Source organism: Brienomyrus brachyistius, chromosome 8, assembly GCF_023856365.1.
Source record: "Brienomyrus brachyistius isolate T26 chromosome 8, BBRACH_0.4, whole genome shotgun sequence".
Lineage (NCBI taxonomy): Eukaryota > Metazoa > Chordata > Actinopteri > Osteoglossiformes > Mormyridae > Brienomyrus > Brienomyrus brachyistius.
The window spans coordinates 24,528,625-24,555,119 of record NC_064540.1 but is presented as its reverse complement, the minus strand read 5'-3'; the positions used below and the strand labels follow the sequence as shown (position 1 = coordinate 24,555,119).

General features: G+C 41.0%; 1 protein-coding gene across 5 annotated transcripts in view; it reads right to left on the bottom strand.

Annotated features, from left to right (window-relative positions):
* Nucleotides 1-25,023, bottom strand: part of LOC125747863 (phosphatase and actin regulator 3-like) — a 52,621-nt gene extending 27,598 nt beyond the window's left edge. For 3 of the 5 annotated variants that reach the window (XM_049023408.1, XM_049023409.1, XM_049023411.1), the window contains exon 1: nucleotides 24,745-25,023. In XM_049023408.1, coding sequence (XP_048879365.1) covers nucleotides 24,745-24,850 — 106 coding nt within the window. In that variant the 5' untranslated portion in view covers nucleotides 24,851-25,023. Of the gene's footprint in view, nucleotides 1-3,346; nucleotides 3,585-24,744 lie in introns of those variants that run through there. The other 2 variants (XM_049023410.1, XM_049023412.1) reach the window with 2 other exon arrangements.
* Between the last annotated feature and the right edge of the window lie 1,472 nt (nucleotides 25,024-26,495).

Below are 26,495 nucleotides of genomic sequence, written 5' to 3'. Positions count from 1 at the left end.
TTTTATAAATGGATGCTAAACATAGTATAATTTCCCTGTTATTAGTCAAAGATCGTTCCACAAGTTATACCAAGGGTTATAGTAATAGCCGAAGCCAGTGTATGAGTCAGTGTATGAATCCCAAAGTCGTTATGTCACAAAGAGAGGAATACGTTAGAGTCACTAAAATCACAACCAAATTTCAGCTAAGTTAATATTAACTAAGTTACTAAGTTAATACAAATCCTGAAATGAAGACTCATTCTATCCACATTAACTAGGTTATTTTTGCAGCAAGAATTAATTAATACAACTCCCTTCACCCCAGAGAAATTATCTTCTACATACTTTATCTAATATGATATGAAAATTCAGAGTTAATTTAATTTTTACTTTTTGTTCCTGTGTTTCATCCTTCTGCATTCAGTAAGTTCATATCTAGCAAGCAACAGCATTACCCAGAGCTTAGCACAACCCAGACAGGGCAGAAGCACAGTATAACACACACACACAAACACACACACACACACACACACACACAACATCTGCTTGTGACCTGTGTACCACAAGCAATATGGGGTGAACATGAAAGTGTCACATGGACACAGCTTTCCACCTGAATGAATCGCCATGTTGCCCTGTACCACTAGGAGGCAGTGATAAAGTGAATTTGGTAACATTAGTCTTGTTCTGCAGATTACACAGGAGCATTTTGGTGTTTGGCAAATGTATTATGCATTTAAAATGCTACCTCTCTAGCAGGGTGGACTGTGGAGACAGTAACGGCTTACTATTCACAAGAATAGCACTTGCAGAGCGAGTTGCAGGCTATACAATCCATAGACGGTGACAGTGATGCAGCTAAGGGTATTCAATAGTTCAACTGCTTTAGAGACGAACTTTATAATTAATATTAAGGAGATTTAAGGGATTTACCCTGGAGTTTCGCTATTGACTCATTTACATTTCTGAGCATTCTTACTGAAGCAATTCGAGTTAAATACCTTGGTTTCTATGCAATTTGTCAAAACGAGCCACTTTTTGATCAGAAGTTCCACCACAGCATCCTGAACAGTGCTGGGCCATAAATCTCTATATGCTCTATTTTAATGATGTTCCAATAATGCATCAATCTAGAAATTATTCAAACTGGGATTAAATTTTACTAGATATGAGCAAAACTATCTATGTGTTCGGGACAAAATCTGAATATTAACAGACGGGCCAGACAGAGGTGCAAACAAATTAAACTTAAAATTCTTTATAAGCCGCAGCCATTATAAAGCATTAAACCAATTAATCCTTTGTAGGCAAAAGCAAAGCATTGGCAATAGAATTCATGGATTTATATAAAGTAATGTGGCTTAATGTAGCCAAAGTCCTGCATGTAACATGTTGATGTGTTATTTATATAGCCATAAGTCATTACATATGTATATAAAGAAAATTCAAAAAAATAATAGCTTGGCCAGATGGTTTGAAGGATTAAAATTGATTCACATATGACAACTGGCAGACAGCGACATCAGAAAATACTGAGAATCAGAAAATGCACAAGTTTTACTCTCCAACGCCTTCCAATAAACACTGGTGGGAGGAATCAAAAATTAAAACCTTCTGAAACACAAAAGGTGAGATTTCAGCTTTCTTTGAATTCGCAAGATATTAACAGGCAGTGAATACAGTGAACTTGTGACTATTATTTCCAGGCAAAATGGCTTATTCGCCACAACCCCTTGGAGGAGCGCACAGACGAGCATCCTCTGACGTATACTAAAGAGGAGACATCATTCCTCACCAGGATATGTGGCAGACATTGCTTGCCTAAACAAATGCCTGGTTCAGCAAGCTACAATAAAAGACCGAATAAAATTGAGATCCATAATTCATGACAAAAAACACTGGTCTTTCCACCATTCTCTATTAAAGGCAAGATTATGATTATGGCTCATGCTGAAGCAAAATATCACATACCAAATTAAAATTTAAATAGTATCTTTTTCTTAATAATTGTTTTTTCAAAAGCTCAAAAATGCTTCGCTTTGTCAGTGGTTTGAAAGACTACATTAGGGCTTGACAGCGAATGTGGCCGGGCTCACCAAGATTCATCAGCGGTGCTGTGTTGTGTCTCCCCTTGTGGTTAAGGACCCCACTTAACTCTAAACAAGCTGAATCAGGTCAGCTGGCCAGTCCGTCTGCCCAACTAACCAATGTTAAATTCAGGTCAAGTCAGAAGATTCTGCAGCAAAAAGGCCCTGGGTCAGTCCACTGTTACCATGGATACCACCCTGGATGCTGCAGAAAGTCCTTTGGCGGAAGTGCACGCAGGGAAGGGTTTGCTAAGTGGATTACTGGGGTTGTTGCCATAGAGAAATCACCAAAGAACACTGTTCCATCAAGTACCTGATTGACTATGACGCCTGATCTAAGGGATTTTCAACATGGTATGACAGTCGGTGCTGAACATGATGGTTCCAGTTAGCCATCTGAGATTTTTACACACTGCAGGGTCGAGAGTTTATAGAGATTGGTGTAATGAGCAAAGGATATTCCGTTAATGGCTGCAAACACCTTGTATATGAAAGACGATAGAAGAGAACAGACAGATTCGTCAAAATCAAGAGGAAAGCCACAAGTGCAAGAATAACAGCTTAGTACTAAAGAGGCGTGCAGAAAGGCTTCTTTGAACATACAACTTCTCTACCTCTGAAACGATTTTGGAGACAAAAGTGTTTTCTACCTGATTCTAGCTAAGCATAACTAATAAAGTGGTCATATATATGCATACAGGTGTGTAAGTGCAAAGAAGTGGAAAAACTTTAGCGCAATATCCCCAACATCATTCACGAAATAGTGCAAATAACGAATAGTACAAATAGTAAAGTATGCAAGGCTACCAATATAAACATCTAGGTATTAGTCTGAGACTTCAGCAACGTTATCAAGTGAGTAGAATTAAAACAACTGCAGTATATCACGTTCATTAAGAGATTTATAATGCATGACCTTAATTTGAATTTTGACAGGGCATAAGAAAACTAGAAAAGAACCTAATTGACCCTAAAGCCTCTTGTAAAATGAATACAAAGACGAGAAGTTACGGCGCCCTAAATAGATGTTGCATATAGTACAGATATAGGTTATGAAGCTCTGTTTATTATGCCTATTTCTGCCAGCCGATCGTGCAAAACGGGATTCTCCGTTTTGATCATCACACCTTCGCTGACAAAATAAATGCATAAATAATACAGATATGTATACCTTAATCGCCGTATTACCGCAATGATAAGTGTAAAATAAGTGTAAAAGGAGTTTAATTACTCCGGGAGATTTTAGTGTCACCCTCAAGGTAAGAAAAGACACTCACAGTGTGTTTCTCCTGTAGCTGTCTTTGTGTCCTTATCATTCTCTTTTCTTCGCCGAATGCCTCAACGCCACACGATTTACGATTAAAAACAGTTCAGGCCAGACCCCGCGACGGTGCGACACATATACACAACGGCCCAGAATATTCACCATGTAAGAAACTAGCGGGGAACAGAAAGAGAAGCAGCGGCTCCGCCGGCTTTGCGCGGAGGGAGCGGCCCCGCACAGCCCCGTCAGCAGAATCGCCACCGCAAACACTCGCGTGGAGGCGCGAGCCCACCGCACCCCACCGGCCTCCCCATTCATCCCACCCCCCCTCCACTGCTCATGTTACACCACACACTCCTTGGGGTACATATTCATCCGTACATATAAATATGGACACATATTTACACCGAAATATTGATGCCGATATGAAATACACATTCTTCCCGTTCAATTAAAATCGTATTTATGGATTTTGCCATTCTCTAACCGTTGTCCAAAGCATCTAATAATGTACTTAATACTGATTCAAATTTAAGCATATGACACATTAGATAGGGTATACATACATGCTTTATTATGCAAACAATTTTATTACGTAAAACGTCTGCTCATTTTTATTTATGAAGGTCTTCCAATTTTTTTCACAATGAATATTATATGTTAAAGATATTCATTAGACACAGGCCGGTCCCAATATTATTTTTTAGCAAAAACATACACCTGTTCAGTATAATGGCAGATCTCAGTGTGCGGTCGGCTTTCCTGCTCTTGTGTTCATTCTAAATATGGCTTCTCCCAAAGGACACTGACACAACTGGAGGTGTAAATAATGATCAGCTCTCATATGACCAACGGACGGTCTGACAGGTTTTTTTTCCCTTTACATGTGAGATAGCGTCCTAGAAGATCATATTTTTTTTTACCAGTCTCCTGTTAGCCAAAATATTTAACTCTATGAATTCTAATTCCTCAGCATGCACAAAAACATAATTATAAGTACCATTTATTTCCTCACCCACCCTGATGTAGTTAATTAAGTAACTATTGAGCCAATATACAGTCATATGTAGATATTCAAGTTATTCAGTTATATAATAATGTACAGGACAGCAGTGTTTGGCCCAAGTGGTCCTAGGCCCACCCAGATGGAATTTGGACCCACCCGTTCAGCATTTACAGCGAGCGATACACTTCCATAAAACGATTGTGTCTAACAGGTCTGTGCGTGTTTAAATGATTCAGAGGAAAGGTGCGGTTGAGAGGCAAATAGATTTTTCTTCCTCTTTGATCATTTGGTGTTAGTGATGCCACGGGTCATTTAAAAACTGATGAAAGAATATATAGCTGAGACCGCAGTGTGATTCTGTCACCAAGTGAACTGTTATGGGACTGCACCCCCCCCCCGATTTTATGCTCACCCACGCTGCGATTTCTGGCTCCACTGTTGTTGGAGGAAAGTTATCATGGGATTTTCAAAATCCACAATCGTCGGAAGTGTTACACAATGGAGCCCACTGACCTCAGGCTATCACAGGGGGGCTAGAGCCTATACCAGAAGGACACATGGTAGGGAATCCATGATGGGGCGCCAACCCATCGCCGGGCATACTAACCATTCATACCCTCATTCACACCTATGGACAATGACATGGAGAGAACATGCAACAAACATGGAGCTAGGGCTGAGACTTAGACCCCAGTCTCAGAGGTGTGAGGCCACAATGATAGCCACTGCACCCATTTTTGATTTTGTAAAGTTTTGTGCATCTGAATGGGTATGTGTGTGTATATGGAAAAAAAGTATTGGGACATACCTCTCTCATTGAATTCAGGTTTTTCATTCAGACCCATTGTCACAGGTGTATGAAGTACAGCACCTAACCATGCAATAAGGTTTACAAACATTTGTGAAAAAATGGGTTATTCCGAAGTGCTCCGTGAATTCAAGAGTGGTACTATCATAGGATGCCACTTTTGCAATAAGTCAGTTCTTAAAATTTCTTTCCTGCTAGATATTCTACAGTAAATTGTAAGTGGTATTACTGCAAGGTGGAAACATTTAGGAACAACAGAAAGGCAGCCATGAAGTGGCAGGCTACATAAAGTAACAGGCCGGGGTCTTCAAATGCTGAGGCGCATGGTGCATAAAATTCGCCAACGCTCTGTTGACTCAATAATTGCGGAGTTCCAGATCTCCTCTGGCATTTACCCCAGCACAAAAACTGTGCCCTGGGAGCTTCATGGAATGGGCTTCCATGGCTGAGAGCTGCATCAAGCTTCACATCACCAAGCGCAATACCAAGTGCCGGATAGAGTGGTGGAAAGCACCCCACCACTGGATTCTGGAACACTGGAAACGTGCTCAGTAGAATGATAAATCACACTTTTCTGTCTGGCAATCCAATGGATGAGTCTGGGTTTGGTAGATGCCAGGAGAACGTCACCTGCCTGTCTGCATTGTGCTGACTGTAAAGTTTGGTGGAGGAGGGATAATGGTATGGGGTTGTTTTTCAGGGGGTGGGCTAGGCCCCTTAGTTCCAGTGAAGGGAACTCTTAATGCTTCAGCATACCAAGACAATTTGGACAACTCTATGATTCCAACTTTGCGGGAACAGGGTGGGGAAGGTCTTTTTCTTTTCCAGCATGACTGTGCCCCAGTGCACAAAGCAAAGTCCATAAAGACAAGGTAGGGTGAGCTTGGTGTGAAATAACCTGACTGGCCTGGACAGAGCCCTTAACTCAACCTCTTGAAACACCCTGGGGTGAACTAGGACAAAGACTGCGAGCCAGGCCTCCACGTCCAAAACCAGTGCCTGACCTCACTAATGTTCTTCTGGGTGAATGGGCAAAAATTCCCCCAGACAGACTCCATAAACTTGTGCAACACCTTCCCAGTAGAGTGGCAGATGTTACTGCTGTAAAGGGGGGAACCAACTTCATACTGATGCCTGTGGATTTCCTGGTTCCTGTAGGCATAACCGCAAAGAGTCTCAATACCTAAAATATTTTACAGGTGAACAGTAGAATAACAAAAGCTTCGGCATACAGCATGCTGCTTTGATCTGCTTTTCAGTACAAAAACCAGTTTAAATGCACTTATTTACATTGGGGGACTGAAGACAGCTCAGTGAAAATAAAGAGACTAGCAGAATAATAGAAGAAGAGCATATTGATTAAAATTGCATCAGAAGGGGAAGCGATATAAGCAGAAATGTCAAGAAGCTCGCATGTCACAATGAGCCTTGCTTTCAGCTTCACAAATGAGCTTATTCGTAAACATTTTTACAAATAGGTAATGCTAACCAGAACTCTCCTGACAAGTGATGAGTTATGCTACCACTTGAATGCACCCTTCTCATCCAATTGATTTCCATACATAATTTACATGTAATTGTTCTATCTCGGACTTTGATGTTCTCCTTGGGGGGGGGGGGGGGGCGCAGTTTATTGGCTTGTTTATTATGATGACAATCAATGGCGAGTGAAATGCAATCTACAGTCTGAAATCGCCTTTGAAAGCATAAACGGGGATATTAATGTTAGCATGAATGGGGTCAAGAAATGCAGGCGATAACGACAAATTTAACTGCTGAGTGTTATCTCATATCTCACAGGATGCTGAAGCAGTAAATAAAAGAAGAGAACAAGACCACAGAATTTTATTCTCACTGAGCTGAAATGGAGCTCATTCAATATTTATCAAATTATATTAAATATAGACTTAAAACAACTGGCAATCCACAAGATGCAACTGCTGGACGGTATCCTGAGTAGCGGAAGACTCTCCTGGGAGCAGCCGGCAACGAGAGCCATGCTCACTACATCAGCAACATCTCAGGGCAAATCGATGGCCAGAGGAGAGGGTGTTTATCTCTGAATAATTATAGCTGCAATGTAGGTTTTACGGCACTTTCTTAATACTGTAAACACATTCTGAATCAATAGAAGATTTTTTCTCTTAGAAAGCAGCTGCATATGTTTATTACACGTAAAATAAAAAAATAAAAACTATTTAAAAAGAAAAGTGGAAACGCTTAAAGCTGTCATCTGTAATGCACTATAGATACCTTCATGATTCATTATAGTGGTTGGTATAAGAATTAATAAAGCATTACAGTATCTTATATTGACAGTCATAAGGCATTATAATGTTGATTATAATACTTCATAAGCTCCAATAAAGCTCTCGTCTATAATGCACTATAGATACCTCTATAATGCATTATAATGATCAGTATAAGCATTAAGGATGCCCTGTACTGCCTTATAAAGGTATTAATTATACAAATGCTCTATAGATGACAGCTTCATAATGCATTATAAACATGGCTATAATGTGTTATGCCTTTTGATAAATATTTATAGCCACGTTTATAATGCTATATGAATATGTGTTCAAAGATTCTTATAGACATGGCACTCACAGAAAATGTTACCAAAAATTGGCAGCAGAGACAAAATATTCTCGGAATTTTAAAACCATAAACTGATATGTTAAATTTAATGCCTCCACATGTTTTCTAAACAGCAAGTCATTTCCTTGGTATCTGAGTTCACTGAACCAACGAAACATGGTACCTAATACTATTGTCGACTGACATTTCTAAAATACGTGGTGTGACCTGAGTCAGGGCTTTGTGAAACCGGAGGGCTGGGAGGCATGGAGATCTTTCAGGAAGAGCATTTTGAGATTTGGCTGCGCACCAGGCAGCTCTTAACTAAGCTCCTCACCACCCACATCTCCCGAAAGCACGAGTCCAAGCAATGCTCAGCAGCCGGGGAACAGAAGTGTCCCTGTCGCGTCCATCTATGACGTCACAACAGCATTACAATTGAGGAGTTCAAAGCATGGGGGTCTGATATACGTCTGATCTCTCCGTCCTTTGACCAGTATTACGGTTTTGTGAATGAATCATTTTAAAAATGTGCCTTTTCTAACACCACTTTCGTTTAAAACTGTTAAATAATTCAGTATCTGAAGATAATGTGAATGATAAACGTCTTTTAAAAGAAAAAAAAAAAAAATATATATATATATATATATATATATATATATATATATATATATATATATATATATAGTATGAGTCAGAAGATCCTGCTCCAGGTCTTTATGGAGGCAGTTCTGCTCCCCCCTCAGCATTCAGGATTTGTAAACGCGGCGGTCGTGGGCCCCCTTACCTAACTGTGTGCTACAGGCAAAAGGACAGAATTTGCTCACACTGTGATGACAAAGAATTGTCATGCCTTTCTGGGTCACGCTCTTTCTTACATTTGCAACAGATTCATCGGTGACTAGATTTTCACAGCCGCTTTGATTATTAATGTACCCTGTACTACAATGAAGGTGATATCTGAAATGGAACATATTCCATACATCTGCCAAAGAACCCCAAGTACAAAGTACAAACAAAATCATGAAATGTCACATTAATTGTAATAGATTGGCGTACTGACGCAGTCTCTATCACATTCACTCTTTCCTGTAACTATCTACAGATGTTGCCCAGATCGCCGGCTAATCCTGCGTCAGAAACCAACACTTCCACGCAGGTTTATTCCTCACCACTATAAACAGACAGATTTATACCGTTCCCCTTCATCCACGCTTCTTTCAAATCAACCGTGGTGGTTTGGCTTCTCTGGATTAATTTTATGCAATGGCAATTGTTTTGGCTGCTGTGAAACACACTTCCATGCCCTTAAAATACATTCTTATAAGGTCATCCTGAATTAGCTGTAGTCTGCTATGTTTGGTCAGCTGGCTGGAGTGAGATTTTCAAATCGAGACAAGTCTGCACACACACACACAAACACACATTTACATGTATGTAAGAGTTTCTTTACCTTGTAAATAGTCTGTAGGGTTTGTAAACCACCCCAACGCTTTTGACATAACTAATTTTAGGTTTCTAACAGAATAATACAGATTTGCCATGAGATTTCTTGCATGAGCGTGAGAGTGTAAGCGTGAGAGTGTAAGCGTGAGAGTGTAAGCGTGAGTGTCATGCCAGATGTGCAAGAGTTGGCAACCCTGGAAAGTATAACTTACATTTCCCAATATCACTGAATGCTACACACAGGAGAACTGCTTAAAAGATCCCCGCTGACTAATTTCTTCTGTTTGTCTTATCTTAGTCACAATAAAACACATTATTTCAGTGAGGTTTTGGAGGCTGCAATTCCAGTATGTACTGGAACCAGTCTCGGCATTGATGTGTTCTGCAGGACCCTCTTATTCCCAGACATTCTAGCCTGCATGAGTCACCTCTATCTGAGTTTCCCTGCTCCCCTTCTGAGCTACACTCAAAAGACTTCAGTGGGTTTCTTTAATTACAGCTAGGACACCCGGGCAAGCGATTTTTAAATGAAAAAAAATGTCTTCAGTTTCTCAGTATATCCAATCTGATCTTTTGTCGCTACACGAAAACATATTGACTTGCATGAGGCGATATTCCATTGTTTCTGTTGACCAATAACATGGTCAACCTAGTCAAACTTGTTCTATGTGTCATTAAACACAAGGCAGTCACCGTTATTGGGATCAGGTGAGCGTGTTCTCATGTGTGATTATGTATTGTTATTCAGCTCTGAATGAATTTTGGGTCAGCGCATGCAAGATTCATTAAAACAGCTTAATTTGTGCATTGCCTCGTGGTTCTGCTCCATTTGGGACACACAAATATACGCAGTCACACACAAACAAGAACAGACACACTGGGGGACACAAAGACCCCAGAAGCATACAAGAAATGTAGGCATACACCCACGGGTTAGCACACAAGCTGTACCCCCGGATGGCGCTGATGTATGACAGACAAACATAAACTACGGTTATGACAGGGGTGATGCATGACCACACTCACACCAAGGTAATAACAACGCAGCTTTGCAACTTTAAAAATATGCAGCAGTATATACAAACACTGTTCCCTGCTAGTTCTAAACGGTGATTCCCGCTTGTTAAATCCACTGGAATCCCCTATGATCTACACTCAGCAGGACTGCTGCCTTATTAACTCTGTTTATCAAAGCCTTATTTTAGATTTGTTTGGTTTAATTTTAATCCTGCTCTGAGGCACTTAGCGAAACAGGCTACTTAATGAGCTGATGAGGGAGCGAGATGACAGCTTCCGGATCGTTTCTATGCTCTCTCAAGCCTGCCTTTGCAAGCTGGTGGCACCTCCTGCCTCGAGGCTGGCGGCCATGCTGTCCCTGTTTAGCTCAGCACTGGCATGGAAACGTGCCCCATTGTCTCCCTCCCCCCATGTCAGCCAAACCGCAGCCAGCCAATGAGAGGAACCCATACATCCTGGTGGCAGTGCTCCGAAATATGATTGGATGGGAGTGACATCATGATCGCTGACTGCCATCTGCGCTGCTGTCTGTGGTACTGAAGTCAATGGAAGTCAGTGACATCTCTGCTTAACATCGCTGGAAGGAAGCGAGGTGTGGGGGGCTGTGGGGAGGGGGGGCTTCAATTCAGCCCTTTCACCTATCATTCCCACATTAGTCTATGGTGGTACGTGAAGGACAAACAACATCTAACAGCCTAATTATCAGGTTACGTTTTCACAGCACCGACACTGAAGATGTGTTCAACATTAATATTACTACTAATATTTAATTTAAAGGAAGCAGCAGAGTGGCAAAAAAGCAAGAAGCGTAAGAGCGTAAATTCAGCTAATATTATTAACATAGACAAGAGGGATGCAGGTACACAGGGAAGCTGGAGATAAACTGAAAGCATGGTGCTCAGTCTCCGTCGGGCCCTCCTCAGACGCCCTGCAGCTTTTCAGTTCAGCTGCAAAGAGACATTTACAGCTTCTGATGTTAGTTTAATCAACCATTCTATAGCTGCAATATGCATCTCGTCTATTTGACAGTGCAGGCTTGGTATGCATCTCAGCTGTTCAGCGAGTTAAGAGGCGAGCGTAGATATACACGAGCAAGACTGAGTGTGTCTAACAACATGTAGCTTATTTCTGTGCTGGCCGCTGTGCTGGTTTCCATCCACTGTGCGCCACTGGAATTTGAACAGTTTCTTCCACTACCCATCTCCCCTCTCCTTTGTTCTAACAGTCTCCGCCTCCCCGCTGCCCTCGCCTCCTGCTCTCCCTCCCCGTCTCCCGCATCTCCATCATCTCCTCTTCCTTGGTGATACGTCCCCTTATTTGCATGCCATTAGCATTTCCTGCTCAGCTGACCCGCTCCCCCCGTGATCCTACCGCCGTGCTGATAAACGCAGGAAACAAAAGGTGCACCTTCCCCATTCATGGAAGGCCGGGGAATCTAATGACGAGCTGAGGATGGAAACGCAAACCCCCCCGAGGCTTGCCGAGGGGGTGGACAGGCGCACAGGATGGGTGACCTTGGCGCCCGCTGCCATCTCCCAGCATTAAAATCCTGGCACAGAGCCAGCTGGATCTGATCGCGAAGGCTTATCGAATGTTGCTGGGGGTAGCTATGATGAGCAAGTGGCTAGTGCTAGCTGGCAGGTGTTTCTAACCCTTTTCCCCACACTATTGGCTGCCCGACTGTGACCAAATTGCCCTCTACAGACACGGATTTTGGTGCGACCACTCTGTCCCACCCCGTCATCTTCTCCATGGTTCTCTCCAATGCTGGGGACAACGGGGGGGGGGGGTCTGGTATCACAAAATGCTCTGAGCTCCTGTATTCCCCCATTTTGCACGCGTGAATCTGCACGCAGACCTCCTGCTGTAACATCTAAATGCACCACACATACTAACAAAAAAGAACAACATTTTGTATTTTGTATGGCTTTTATTAAAGGCGATCTGCAACCAAACAGGAAATAAAAATGATTTACTGGTGTCTTAATATAGTTGTACATCTAAGCAGTGTAGAAGTCATTTTATGTTGCTGACAGATGAGGTTATATACATTTGCATATTGGTAAATGCTACTATTCAAACTTACATACTGTAGCTCACCTCTCTATGTGTGGCCTTGTTGCCGAGACCCAGAAGGAAAAGATTCACCTTCACTACAGCTTGTCTCCCCACGGGCCTCAAAGGCACTTTGCCGAAAAGCGGCTGATTAATCACCGACTCTAGTACTACATTGTCCTCCAGGGATTTGGGAAGGCATCTCTAACACACCTCACCCCACCACCACCATCGTCTCCCTCCTTAGAATCGTCCCATTTTAATACCCTGCAAATGCTGGAGCAGTGCGTGTCAGACACTTATTTGACAGACAATATGGGCCGGTGCAGCAAGGCCACGATGTCACAGCCGCTCTGAGGCTCACAGCACTTTGCGACATTAAGGCTTATTGCTCCAGGATGCCATCAGTTAGCACCTTCATACCCATTAGCGCCACATAAGTCACAACACATCAACGTGCTCTACACACACCTTACGCTTCCCGAAAAGACAGAACATAAAAATCACACAATCCTGTCAGGCTTACGCTTTAAATAGCTAGTGGTATCTTTCGCAGCATCTCGCCTGTTTTATTTTAGATTTTAGCCGGGCAGCTACATTACACATCCGTAATAACAAGGCTAGCATATAGACCTTCAGGCATTTAATGGTCCCTGGAGTCTTTATTACAGACAAATGGAGCATGGATCAACAGGTTTTTTAGCCCCAATTCACTTGATTAGAAGCCAAGTTACTGCCAGCTGGGGAAGATCTGTGACCGGCAAGCCTGCTCACACCTGAGCCAGGCACCGCGGGGCTGTCGGCCGCTGTGTGCCATTCTTTGTGCTGTCCTCTGGATTCTCAGACTTAATCATGCATCTGAATATTCACCACAGGAAAGACGTTCTGGGTAAATTTAGCACTTGATTAATAAAACATGGACCGTTTCAGTTTGGGGGGGGGGGGGGGGGAGGTCGTAATCTCCCAGGCTGAGCTGCCTAGGGCTGTGCAACACACAATAATCAGTGCAGTGCTGTACGGAGTCGTAGGGAAAGGGGAAATCCAAAAGGTGGGGTAGGTTTGCCTTTGATGAAATGCTTGGACAATCCAGTAAGATGGTGTGAGCGCACAGTCTTAGAGAGTCAAACCAACTGATGGACACACATCCTAACAGCAGGGGTGCAACAACACAGAGTATAGACAGAGTACAAATCCTGATGCCCCCTTTCTGCTACTCACCAATACCGATACCAAGTATGGTTGGTGATGTAAAAAAAATATGTGATTCTTTCATTTTAAAATACTGGGATAAACAATATCGGACCCCCCCTGAAACACTCACATGCAGTCCCAAGCTGGACACTAATATTTTGGCTGAAAAACAACCCCTGAAATAATGAAAAAAAACTATATAGAGATAATCTGTTACACAGCCAGTGTTAAAACTTGCTGACTGGGGGGTTAGATGCCGATTAGCGGTGCTGATCATCGTTTTTTAGTCCCTGTGGAAAATTATGGCTTGGCAGGCCGGATTTAATTATCATTAGAAACACATCAGGGGCAGCCTAAGACCCCCCCAAAACAGTCATGCACGAACGTCTCGCGCCGCATACCACCTCAGACAATATAACCTTGTTGCATGTATCACCATTACGAGACTTTGCTTGATCTTTAAGAACAACATACTAGGTAAGAGGTTCTGTTATTGTTACTGCGGAGGATTATCACTTGACATTTTCTCTCTCCGTTCTAGTGTTTGCTGCATATTGGGTTGTTGCAAGGTTTAGATGCTAATATAGATTAAGTGTTGTATGAATCTGTTTTTGTACGTCCTCTTAAAAGTTTAGTAGAGCACAGTTTGCGGTCTGCTAGGCTTTGGTTTTCGTTGTTAACTTTCCTCACACAGACATTTTGTTCTGTGTAATTGGCAAAACAGTGATATCACTGGTAGGTCCTTATTTGGTGTCAGTTATAAACATCGGGCCATTGTCACGAGTACGAGTACGAGTACATGACCATGGCATCAAACCCGATATCAATACTAGCACTAGTATGGGTGCCTCCGTACCCAACACATCACCAGACCCAGACTCATTAATTTTATTACAAACAGTAATAAAAAGCTGATAAGCAGTGATATCAAGCAGGAGGCAAAGTCATAAAACAAGCTTTCCTCTATCCTGTCAAGCCAGCTATAGAACCAGTTTGCTGCAATAAAAAAGGAACCGCTTTCCCAAACCTCATAGACTAGATGGCGTAGCGAGACATGAACATGCAAGTCCCAAGAAGAGGCTGGAAAGCCAAAGGGATTTATGGGGAAGGGAGAGAAAAGCAGCACTGACATTCAAGCAGATTGAGAAAACGCACGAGAGTGGCCTGTACACTGAGTCCTCCTAACTTATGACATATCATGACTCAGAACTCCCTCCAAGTCCAAAAGGGACACAGTTATGCTGGAAGCATCAGATTCTTATAATTAGATTTTTTACATTTTTAATAGCCTAGCAATCACATTTGTATCTGAGGACTTAGGAAGCAAATATTACCTCCAGTATGAAAACTTTACTCAAGGGTATGAAAATCAGTTACTGTATTGTATTTAAACCTACAATTTTCCAGTAATAAATCCAGTCCTTTAGGTTTCTTTACTACTTGCTAGGCCTTAACGAAGTCCAGTACTATCTCTGACATCATATGTTATGCACACGCAGTTGTCACATAAACACTAGATCACTAACTAACAAAACAATCTTATTGAATCTTTTCTTTATTTCTCCTGATCTGGACTTTGCTGACTGTCGGTGAGGTAAGCCAGTTCTTTGAACTTCTTATTTGCGTATTTGCTGTATATTTCAGCTTCCCTCGAATTGTGGGCAGGGGCGGAGGATTGGTGTCTGTGTTTAAACCCACTTTTCAGTGCTGTCTCATTTGATTCCTATTCTAGTTTTAAATTGCTGCGCTTTGAGATAAACTTTTCTCGTCCTATACTTCGTGCATTGGTATATCGTCCACCAAATCGTGAAGGATTTTATATAGGACTTTGCCGACTTTCTCGTAGGGACTACACCAAGATATTTTTATATATATATGTCTGTTGTGAAACCGGGTCCCTGGTCAAGGATTTTTTAAATCTCATTGACTTTTCTTTTCCAGCAGAGCCCCCCTTTCCTGTGTGGTCCCTCAGGGCTCCATCTTTGTCCCCATCATTTTTTCACTTCACATGCTGCCCCTGGATTCTATTTTTAAGGAACATAAAATCCCTTTTCATCGTTTTGCTGGTGAAATGCAAATTTATCACCCTCTAAAATCTAGTCACACAATTTATTGCAGATATTGTTTGACTTTTTAAAAGATATTCAGGCCTGGACGGATTTAAATTTATTAAAGTTGAATGAAAGTGAGATGGAGGTTATTTAGGTTGAATGTCCTACCATCCAGGACAACTCTGATGCTTCTCTTGACCCTTTGGTCCCTTTCAACAAATCTGTTGTGTGGAACCTTGGGGTCATTTTTACCCTTAAATTTGACAAACAGATTAGTTTGGTTTAGGGTTGCCACGATTGGTCAACGTGGTCGATAACGTAGATGCTGAAAATGCGTCAACATCAGTATTATAAATTGATGCCTTGTTTTTTTTTATTATTTTAATGAAACTAACTTCTGAGTTGTAAAACGTCAATCCATTATAACAAATGTTTTCCTTTAATATCATTATGTAATTATGGGAGTAGTTCAAATTATGACTAAACCAAAAGGTGGTTTGTACGCTGTGCAGTTTCAATGGCAAACCACAGCAGCACTAGCGCTAAGCACGAGAACCTGAAGAGAAAACACACAGGCCCTATTCTGGATGATGGACCACCAGAAAAGGCAAAACTCCACCATAAGTAATGCCTATTTATGTTTATTAGGTAACCATTAATAAGGAGAGCTTCTTAATGTATTTTGTCCTTGCAATTGCTAAATACACTCATTATTAAAGCCATAAAGTCTGCCTGCTACCTTAGAATCTCCATTAAGTATGTACTTGAGAAAATATTTAGGCTAAAATCTGGACTTATTTTACACTGATTGACGGTGCCAGTGCATATTGTTTGTGCGCGTAAGCTATATTTACCAAATACATGGTTCGGACTTTAACCAGCAAAAAGTACCACCACCTCACCAACATCTTTTTACGTAGTTTAACCACAATATCGCTTCTTTTAAAAGATGTTGTAGTAGCTAAACTGTCCCTTTCTTCACTGCCACATCAGTGGTTATCATTTGATTTACCAAAACAGTAGTATGTGGCGTGCTCGACTAACTGAATTTAATAAGCATAAAGATATGCCAAATTTATACAGATTATTAACTTTTGGGTATCTCAATACGCATCCCGTTAATATTTTAAGGAATAGTTGTTGTTAGGGGGCGGCATGTTGGTCACATGTGTGTGGAGTTTGCATGTTCTCCCCATGTTGTCGTGGGGTTTTCTCCGGGTACTCCGGTTTCCCCCCACAGTCCAAAAACATGCTGAGGCTAATTGGACTTACTAAATTGCCTGTAGGAATGCATGTGTGAGTGAATGGTGTGTGAGTGTGCCCTGCGATGGCCTGGCTCCTCATCCTGACTTACCTATAGTCTTAAAAGAGATGAGGGATATTATTAGCCAACCTTTAGCTTTACTATTCCAGACATCGTTATCTGCTGGTGTGGCACCTTCTGATTGGAAGCATGCTAATATAACACCCATATTCAAAAAAGGGGATAGAAGTTATCCAGCAAACTATAGGCCAATCAGTTAAACTAGCATTACTGGAAAAATAATGGAAGCTATAATCCAAGTGAAAATGGTAGATTACCTGGATTCAAATAACATTCTGAGGGATAGCCAACATGGATTTAGGAGAGACAGATCCTGTTTAACTAATTTCTTTGAGGAAGCTACAAGAGAAATTAATCACAAAAAGGCCTACGATGTGATCTACTTAGACTTCCAGAAGGCCACTGATGTTGACCCCCACAAACGGTTTTTGCTTAAGCTCAAAGCTGCAGGGATTTTAGGAACTGTAGCAGCTTGGATCAAAACTGGTTAATAGACAGTGAGCAGCAGGTAGTTATTAGAGGCACAATGTCACAGTGGGCCTGCGTTCATAGTGGGTTACCGCAGGGTTCAATTTTAGGACCACTATTGTTCCTAATTTACATTAATGACATTGACACCAATACATACAGTAAACTGGTTAAATTTGCAGACGACACCAAGGTGGGTGGTGTAGCAGATACTGATCTAGCAGCAGAGAGGCTACAATGGGATCTGGATTAATTAGCAACAGGGCTGATACCTGGCAGATGAAATTTAACATAGATAAATGTAAGGTAATCCGTGTAGGGAGCAGAAATATCAAGTACAGATATTTTATGGGTTCCATGGAAATAAAGGAAGCTGATTATGAGAAAGACCTCGGTGGGTATGTTGATGCTTCCATGTCCCACTCTCGCCAGTGTGGAGAAGCAATAAAAAAGGCCAATAGGATGTTGGGTTACATCTTGAGGTGTGTGGAGTTTAAGTCAAGGGAGGTGATGCTACAATTATATAATTCCTTGGTAAGACCCCACCTAGAATATTGTGTGCCGGTTTGGTCACCATAACTTAAGAAGGACATTGCTGCCTTGGAAGGGGTGCGACGTAGGGTGACGAGAATGATTCCTGATCTTAGAAGAATGTCTTATGAGGAGAGGTTAGCTGAGCTGAATCTGTTTAACCTCGAGCAAAGGAGACTAAGGGGGGACATGATCCAGGTGTATAAGATTCTAACAGGTCTGGATGCTGTTCAGCCAAATGGCTATTTCAATATTAGTTTAAATACTAGAACTCATGGCCATAAGTGGAAATTAGCGGAAGAACATTCTGAAATGAATTTGAGGAAGCACTTCTTTACACAGCGTTTAGTTAGAGTATGGAATAGTCTTCCTGCTAGTGTAGCGCAAACTAAAACCCTGGGTTCCTTTAAATCAGAGCTAGATAAGATTTGAACAACTCTGAGCTATTAGTTAAGTTCTCCCCAAACGAGCTTGATGGGACGAATGGCCTCCTCTCGTTTGTAAATTTTTTATGTTCTTATGTAACAAGGGATCCATGCTTTCATTACATGACTTGACTATTTTAAGTCTCTGTTTGTTGGCATGGATCAGTTGTCATCATCATCCTTTGCATCTAGTCCAAAATGAGGCTGCGTGTCTTTTGACAGGAAATAGAAAATAGAAAGACCATATATCACCAGTTTGGGTCTCTCTCCATTGGCTTCCTGTCCATTTCAGGTTTGATTTTAAAATATTATTGTTTGCTTTTAAGGCCTTAAACAGACTGGTACCAAAATATCTGGCAGAAATTCTGCAGCTTCATACCCCCATCAGAACCCTTAGGTCTTCCAGTCTGATAGTTATAATGGTTCTGGTGGTGGCTTCTACTCTTTGGAAAAGTTTGTCCTTGCAAATCAGAATTGCTCAGTTAGTAAAGACTTTTAAGTCCCTGTTCAAGTCTATTGAATCTATTTGAAATGGTGCTTGATTCAAGTGGAGCATGATATCTTTGACCTTCCTAACTCGAGATTTTATTTTATTTTTTTATTATTTATTTGTATTTTCTTCGATTTTTATATCCTTAATAAGACTTAGTTTCTCTTTTTTAAAAATTCTGATTGCTATATATATTTCTGCCTGTTCATCAATTTGGTCAACTTTGGTTGTGTAAAGGTGCTATAGAAATAAATTTTGCCCTTGACCTTGATACCGCAAAGGCCATGACAGGCAACTGGGTTGAAGCCGCCTATAAGTTCCACTAAAACACTTTTATTCTGTCATAGGAAACAAAACTATGCAAGATTTGCAATTAATGAATGTTCTTTTTCAGGATTATCTTGTATGTTTTAAAAATCTAATCTAATAAAAAAATCTAATCTAAGTCTAATGTTGCTTTTGCAAGTGTTCTGCATGCACTTTCAAGCCAATCATAATCATTTTCATCCCTGCTGTCGGACTCGTGCACAGACAGTGTTGCATGTTGTTGAGAAATTTAACAAAAATGTGTGGAGGACTAAAGCGAATAAAAACTGGTCACCAAAAGACATTCACCTTCTGCTGTATGAAAATATTTTGGATTCCATTGTCAGCAATGCATTGTGTCTGGAGACAACTTGTGGCAACATATATTTGACAGACTCTATTAGCAGATAAGAATTTGGCTATAGTGTATTTTGCATAATTTTTCAACTGCTTTTTATTTTATAGATATCGCAATATTTATTGGAAGCAATTTCAAATATGGGGCGGCATGGTGGTCGCATGTGTGCGGAGTTTGCATGTTCTCCCCATGTTGTCGTGGGGTTTCTTCCGGGTACTCCGGTTTCCCCCCACAGTCCAAAAACATGCTAAGGCTAATTGGAGTTGCTAAATTGCCCGTAGGTGTGTGAGTGAATGGTGTGTGAGTGTGCCCTGCGATGGGCTGGCCCCCCATCCTGGGTTGTTCCCTGCCTCGTGCCCATTGCTTCCGGGATAGGCTCCGGACCTCCCGTGACCCAGTAGGATAAGCGGTTTGGCAAATGGATGGATGGATGGATGGATGGATGGACAATGTGAATTTTTATAACCCCCTCCACCCCCCAAAATGCTGTAGTGTAGCATTCAGCAGGATTCAGTCACACCTCTGGTGAGACATCCTGAGAATAATGGAAATTCAAAAGAAAGACCATGTATACGTTCCAGAGCTTGGATAAGCAAAGCTCCAACTCGTCAGATACTAGAAAACTGAACAAAAATATAAACCCATCCACTTATATTCAATAACCATAGATACAGTACAGGGTCTTTGTGAGCTTGAAGGCACAAGACATCCTGGATGGGATCACACAGCACACGCCAATGTCAATTGAAATCATTGCATGTTTTTGGACTTACAATTTTATTGGGGAATGTCAATAAAAGAATGGAACTGAAGACATTAGGATGAACTCAAGTTAAGGGGTGATGTGTGGATCCGTGCATTAGGCCTCTGTGCATTAGGCCGCTGTGCATTAGGCCTCTGTGCCTATGACTGAAAAGTTACCAGTTCAGATCCTGTGGTCTGCAGAGTAATTTCACCACTGGTCCTTTGGGCGATGTCTTAACCACAGCTGTTCCAGGGACTGGCTGGTAACACTTTCTCAAATCTACATTGCTGTGAATAAAAGCTTCTGCCAAATAAGTAAATGAATGTGTTGCTATGGCATTTCCAAATAAGATTTATCACAATTTCCAATGAAAATGTAGTGATTTTCTATAAAATGTATAGGACGTCCAGTTTGGTAGGTAGAGGTCAACTGCAAATGTAACATCCAGATGAGTCATGTTTTTCTGTATGTTACTGGATGTGTCTGACAGCAAAAATGACCACATTGGACAGAACTGCACTGTTTTCGCAAGGAACGGATGACTCATGTTCTGAAATGTGAGAGAAGATAGGGAGAGGTAATTAATGGCAAGTGGAAGGGTTATCTGCTGCAGGCCATCTCTGACCATGCAACATGTTCCAGCGTCTGCCACACCATTTAAGTGACAGCTTTCAGAATTACGCATGACGGCGATGCTCCACCACCAAGACCGAAGTTTCAAGATTCATTACTGAATCACTTTCTTGCTGTTTTTCATGCTGTACATTTTAAGAAGCATTTATGCGAGAGCTGTGTTGGGCTGGCCCCCCATCCTGGGTTGTTCCCTGCCTCGTGCCCATTGCTTCCGGGATAAGCTCCGGACCCCCCGCAACCCAGTAGGATAAGTGGTTTGGAAAATAGATGGATGGATGGATGTATGAGAGAGGTAAAGAAAGATACGTTCCTTGTTGTGGTTTCCTGTTTGATACACAGTTCTAAAATATGTCTGATGATCTATTTGAAGGCTGTCCTGCTTCACTAAGGGTAAGGTGCCTTTCTCCTCAGGGCGTTAAATGCCCTTTACAGATGCGTTACAGAGTAGGCTTTTATTAAATGACAAAATGGATTACTTTACTGATAACATTACAAAAAGAGCCTCTGTGAGGAAAGAGGATTGTTGAGTCTCTATTTATCTCTCAGCATTTCCTGCTGTTATACTCTTCCCCTGAGGTGCTATAGATCACATTTTGTGTATTTACAAAACACTGTACCCAAGGAGAATTAAGATGACGCTCACAAAAACGGCATTGACTATTCTGCAGTAGGAGTAAACGTTCAGAAGCACATCTGGATATGAAACAGAGAGGCCTGTCTAGGTTGTAATTTTCAGAGAAGATGATCTCACTTTCAGAGCAGAGGTGTAGTTATAACTTCAGCATATTCTGATGACACTTTCATTACCATTAGTCTTCAGAGATAGTTTTTTGAGAAATACTATATGTTGAGTCAGTGCTGACTACGCTTTTCACATCCACAGCTCCAAAAACCTTCATGAACTATCACCACAAAGGATTTTCCTGAATAATGCAACAGCATTCTCTCTGTATCAAATTATAGAATTCTGGGACACAGAAAACAGACTTTACTGAAGACCATTCACGCAACATCCCACTAGTCAAATACCTTTCACCCCTAACATTTACACCACAGCCACAGTATGATTAAAAACGTGACCAACAAAAGCCAATGCTTGGAAAGGTTCTAATGGTTGCTGATTGGCTTGATGAACCTCATGGTGCAGTTAATGATCTACAGATGAGAAGAGGGGCTGGACCCCTCAAAACATTCATATCCCCTTGTTTCAGATACTGGAAAAATGTCATTTCAAGAGCAAAAGTTCATCTATATACTCCACTCTAAACACTCCTAATCCAGAACATAATAATGTTGCAGGAGTATTGTTAAATGGGGTTTGTTTGTATATAAGCAGCTGCCGCACATTTCATCACTACATGTATGGTCAAATACCACTGTTTCAACAGTGTGACTAAAACAAGGCTTACACTGAATCTGCAGCTAACACTGTCAATAGAATTCATATTGTAATATACGTCTTTCACATTAACATGACAGGCCATGGGTGTTTTCACTGTTAAATATAAGAATTTTCTACCATGAAAAGAATTCAAATATCACCAATGTTTATTTCCACGCTAGAAATTTGACACAACTTCGGTAAGTAAACTTTAAATAGGGTCCAATAGGAATCAGTGGGTTTTCGAAACCCACTATCCCTTGCCCGCTAAAAAGCCAATCAGCAACCTTCAGAACTCTTCATAGCACTGGTTCACGTTAGTCATAAACCTGCATCTTTAACCACTGTATTTGCAGCCACAAGAATCTATGATATTCTGTGTTGTCTTAAACAGATCAGTCATCCTTCTTAAACAGTTGCAGCACTAAACGTGTAACTTTTCAGTTCATCAGTATTAATCAGGTGCTAATTTATACCTGAAACCCCCGTATTTATATACAATGATAAAAATATATATATAAAAACTAAAACAAATTGATTGAGCTCTCCAAACAATACTTAGAGGCACAAGTATGTGGCATTTGGATATTTGTAGGTTTACTGACTGTCCAGTCCAGTCACACTGAGCATCCTCAGTCAGAAAAGCAGAGATACAAAACAGCTTCTTCTTGCACACCGGAGGTGTGATATTGGCCTCAGCCATTTTGTTACCATGGAAACTACTAAATACACGCTATCACCAGCCTCTACAAGACACAGTAATTTCCCAGCACAATGAAAGGGTTCAGTCAGTCATTTGTCCATACATACTTAAAGTTTAAAAAAAGAAAATTACAAATGGTGACAAATGGATACTGTCTCTGTCTCTCTCTTTCTGTATTACAGTGTTGTGTGGTAGGTTCCGTGAATTATACATAACTGTGATATTAATAAAAAAAATCAATAAACTTCACATCATTAAGGGAATTTGCCACAAAGGAACAGTATTCGTTTCCTCACATGCAATGTCTGCTGGAACTGGTATTAACACTATAGTGTTGCTCTCAGTCCTATTTGTGATGTCATTCCTTTAAGCTTTCTAGTGGCCTACTGAGTCAACACCTTTAGGTATGTAGAACTGATTATCACAGGTGAACTACTGCTAATTAACAGAGAGACTGCATTTAAATAGATTCATCCACTGGTCTAAGTTCTATGTTGAAATGTGAGATAGTAAGCAATGGTTGACACTCCACTGAAAATAAGACAGATATAACCAATCAAGGATGACCAGCCTATGATGGTATGAACATGAATAATATAAATATTGGAGGCTGGTCACCATAATGTGTCATAAGATGCTTTACTGGGTTGCTAACAAATGTCATGTTCTTTACCCTCAGAGACCACCTATATCCATCCAAAAGGCAATGTTCAGGCAGTTAAACAGAAGAACACAAAGAGACATAATTCTTGACTACCAGCAATGACAATGAAATAACATTGAAATAACCCTATTGTCACTGTATTTGTACTCATTCCAAGAACATGAAGGTCATATTAAGAGCATCTTAATATAACAATATTAATACAAATGATTTTAAATGCCGTGTACAATTGTATTTGTAATTATGTCTGAGATCGGTAGTAGATCATTATGCTAAGGCCCAAATCTCCCAGTTATTTATCATATTGGCGAAACAGGTCCCAAATGCATAGCCATGCTGATGCAGCTTCAAACTGCTTTTAATAACATAAACGTATGTGTATGTCTTACAGTCTTCGACAGTATGCTCCAATGAAAATGGGATGAATGCTCAAAGGACAAAGATAATTGCTAGCGTACACTGATGTCACTTGTATGCGACCACATACAGTATAGGCCAATACCCAGACCTATAACCGCTTTAACAAAGCCGGGCTGGAGATTTCCAGTCACAGAAAATGTCTCTTCTATATAATTAAAACGTCTTTGGCTGCGATATAAATATATTCGCTGATCTGTTCAAAGGTATCTCAATGTACACATAAATAATATTATTGGCAGAATGAAATTTGTTGAGCAACAAAGCGAAGAGCGGCGGTCATTTAAGACATTGGACCTGGGCGTGCAATAGGAGTAAAGACCTATGTCCTAAAAAGCACTCGCATTAATAGAGTCCATTTTGAGAGAAATCGGAACATGCTGTGTGATTTCATAATTATAGATTAAGTATAAGTATCTATGGAAGAACACATCTAGCTAATTAAATTACTGCACTAGAAAAATATTAATATGCACAGACGTTTAAAGGATTTGACGGTCATGTCGGCGGGTTATCCCATCATATGATGCATGTATTATGAAATTCAGGCAAACTGACACAATGCGCATTAAGCATTTTTTTCTGCAAAGACAAACAAAACAATAAATAATTAAGATCTACATCAGTTGTCCGAATCACCAGTCTGTACTCGTTTATTGAATGGAAGGCACGTTGCACGGCTTGGGTTTTAGTGTTCACTGCAAAAATGACCGCTTAAATATAAAAGTCGTTGCGTTTACAATGGTTTACACTGGACAAGCAGCTGAATGCAAAATGGTTTAATTTAACAAAGCAAGAAATCGCATTTGTACCTGTGCTGTGCGCTTGATCGATGCTGGTCTCAGTGAGGATGTTGGGGTCACTTTGAGATCTGCCTCGTTGCAGCATACATCCTTCTATTCCACCCGATGTAGCCATTCAGAAAGAAAAATAGACAATAAGATATTGGAAACCTATCTGAGACGGCCACGGTCACTACCAGCCAGCGATAGTGGAAATTAATTTGGTATGACAAGCGCGGCTTCGAGCATCTAGGAACCCGAGAGTGAAGGAAAATCCTGGACTGTGCGTGTGCGTGCGTGTGGAGGGGAGGGGAATAGGGGCTGTCTCTGTCTGCATCTCAGTGTAACGTGCAAAAGCAACCAGCTTTCATTATTATTCTTAGCTTCAAATGGGATGCTGTAATATCTTCATGGACCGAACGATCAATTGTCACATTGTGATTTTAGGAGAAGCCGCTATTATTACAGTACAAAGATGCAGGCACGAAAACACTTTGTCACGCCGCGGCTTTCATACTGTAAATGCTTATTACTTTGCCAACGGTGTCCAACAGCATATATATTAAAATCAAATTCTGTGTTTGTAACGTGTAACATAGTAAATGAGACTGTTTTGATGGGCGCAGACAAGTCAGCCCCTTTCGAGATAGACAGTAACGATAGGATACTTAAAGGGGTAAACGGGACGGGTGATGTGATCCTGCTCGGTTAGTAATCTAAATGGATATAACAAATAACGTCAGTGTAAATAGAATATTAATAAATAAACCTATGTAAATAACAATTATAAAAACGTTCGGTAGATATTAGACGAAGCAGATAGCGGTTCGCCTTAACATTATATTGTAAAGCGAGCCAGTAAAACAAGTGAAACGAAATGCCCGAGCAATAGTAGGCATCTTGAACTGAAGAGCTTGGATGCAGTCTGACTGACAAAAACAAAACTCAGCCCAAATTAAACTGAGGATGCTCACAAAAAAAATATTTTTTTCGTTTGTCACTTTTACGAATGGGACACCTGAAAGGGAGCTAAAATTCTTTACTCTGTAAAACAGACTGCAACTAAGCTATGCAAAACTGACTGGTTAAGAAGGTTCCCAGAACACATCAAGTACTCAATAGAGTGATGTTCAATAGATGTAATAGAACAAAAAACATTCAGCGAGTTACTTATTAGCAGCTAGGAACTCTAATAACCATTGTACATACGACATGCTTTCGAGATTTTGAAACATGCATTATTTATGCAATGCTGCCATCGTTCGATAATAAATGGGAAGTACAGGTGTGCAAGCTACACAGTATTGGGTACCAGAAGCACTTGAAATTCAGAAGCGGTGTAGCGTTTCCCAGCCGAGTCAGGGGCGATTCTAGCATTTGACTCCAGTAGGTTTCCTCTGACAATCTGCAGAAATGCGGTCTCCCCTCCTACGGACTCAGCCATTACATCTGTCGAGCAGTGGGTTGGGGTGGGACGGGGTCCCCCACGATGACATCTTCCGAGTTGAGGGTACGAAATCATCTTTCTGGGGGTTGAGAAAAAAAAGCAAGGGGGTGCAGCCACCCTAAATAGGGTCTTTATTCGCCCATGCCCCGAGTCTGTAACAAGGGACAGGGCTCTGCAGTGTGTATACGTCTGTGTCTGACTGCCAGATGTAGATAGCATGTACAACATATGGAAATTTATCAGGAATAATCAATTACAAATTAATTTTATTTACACCTTCACCTGTGAATAAGATTTAAGCTGGAATAATGTGCTCATGCTGTATTTTCATTGT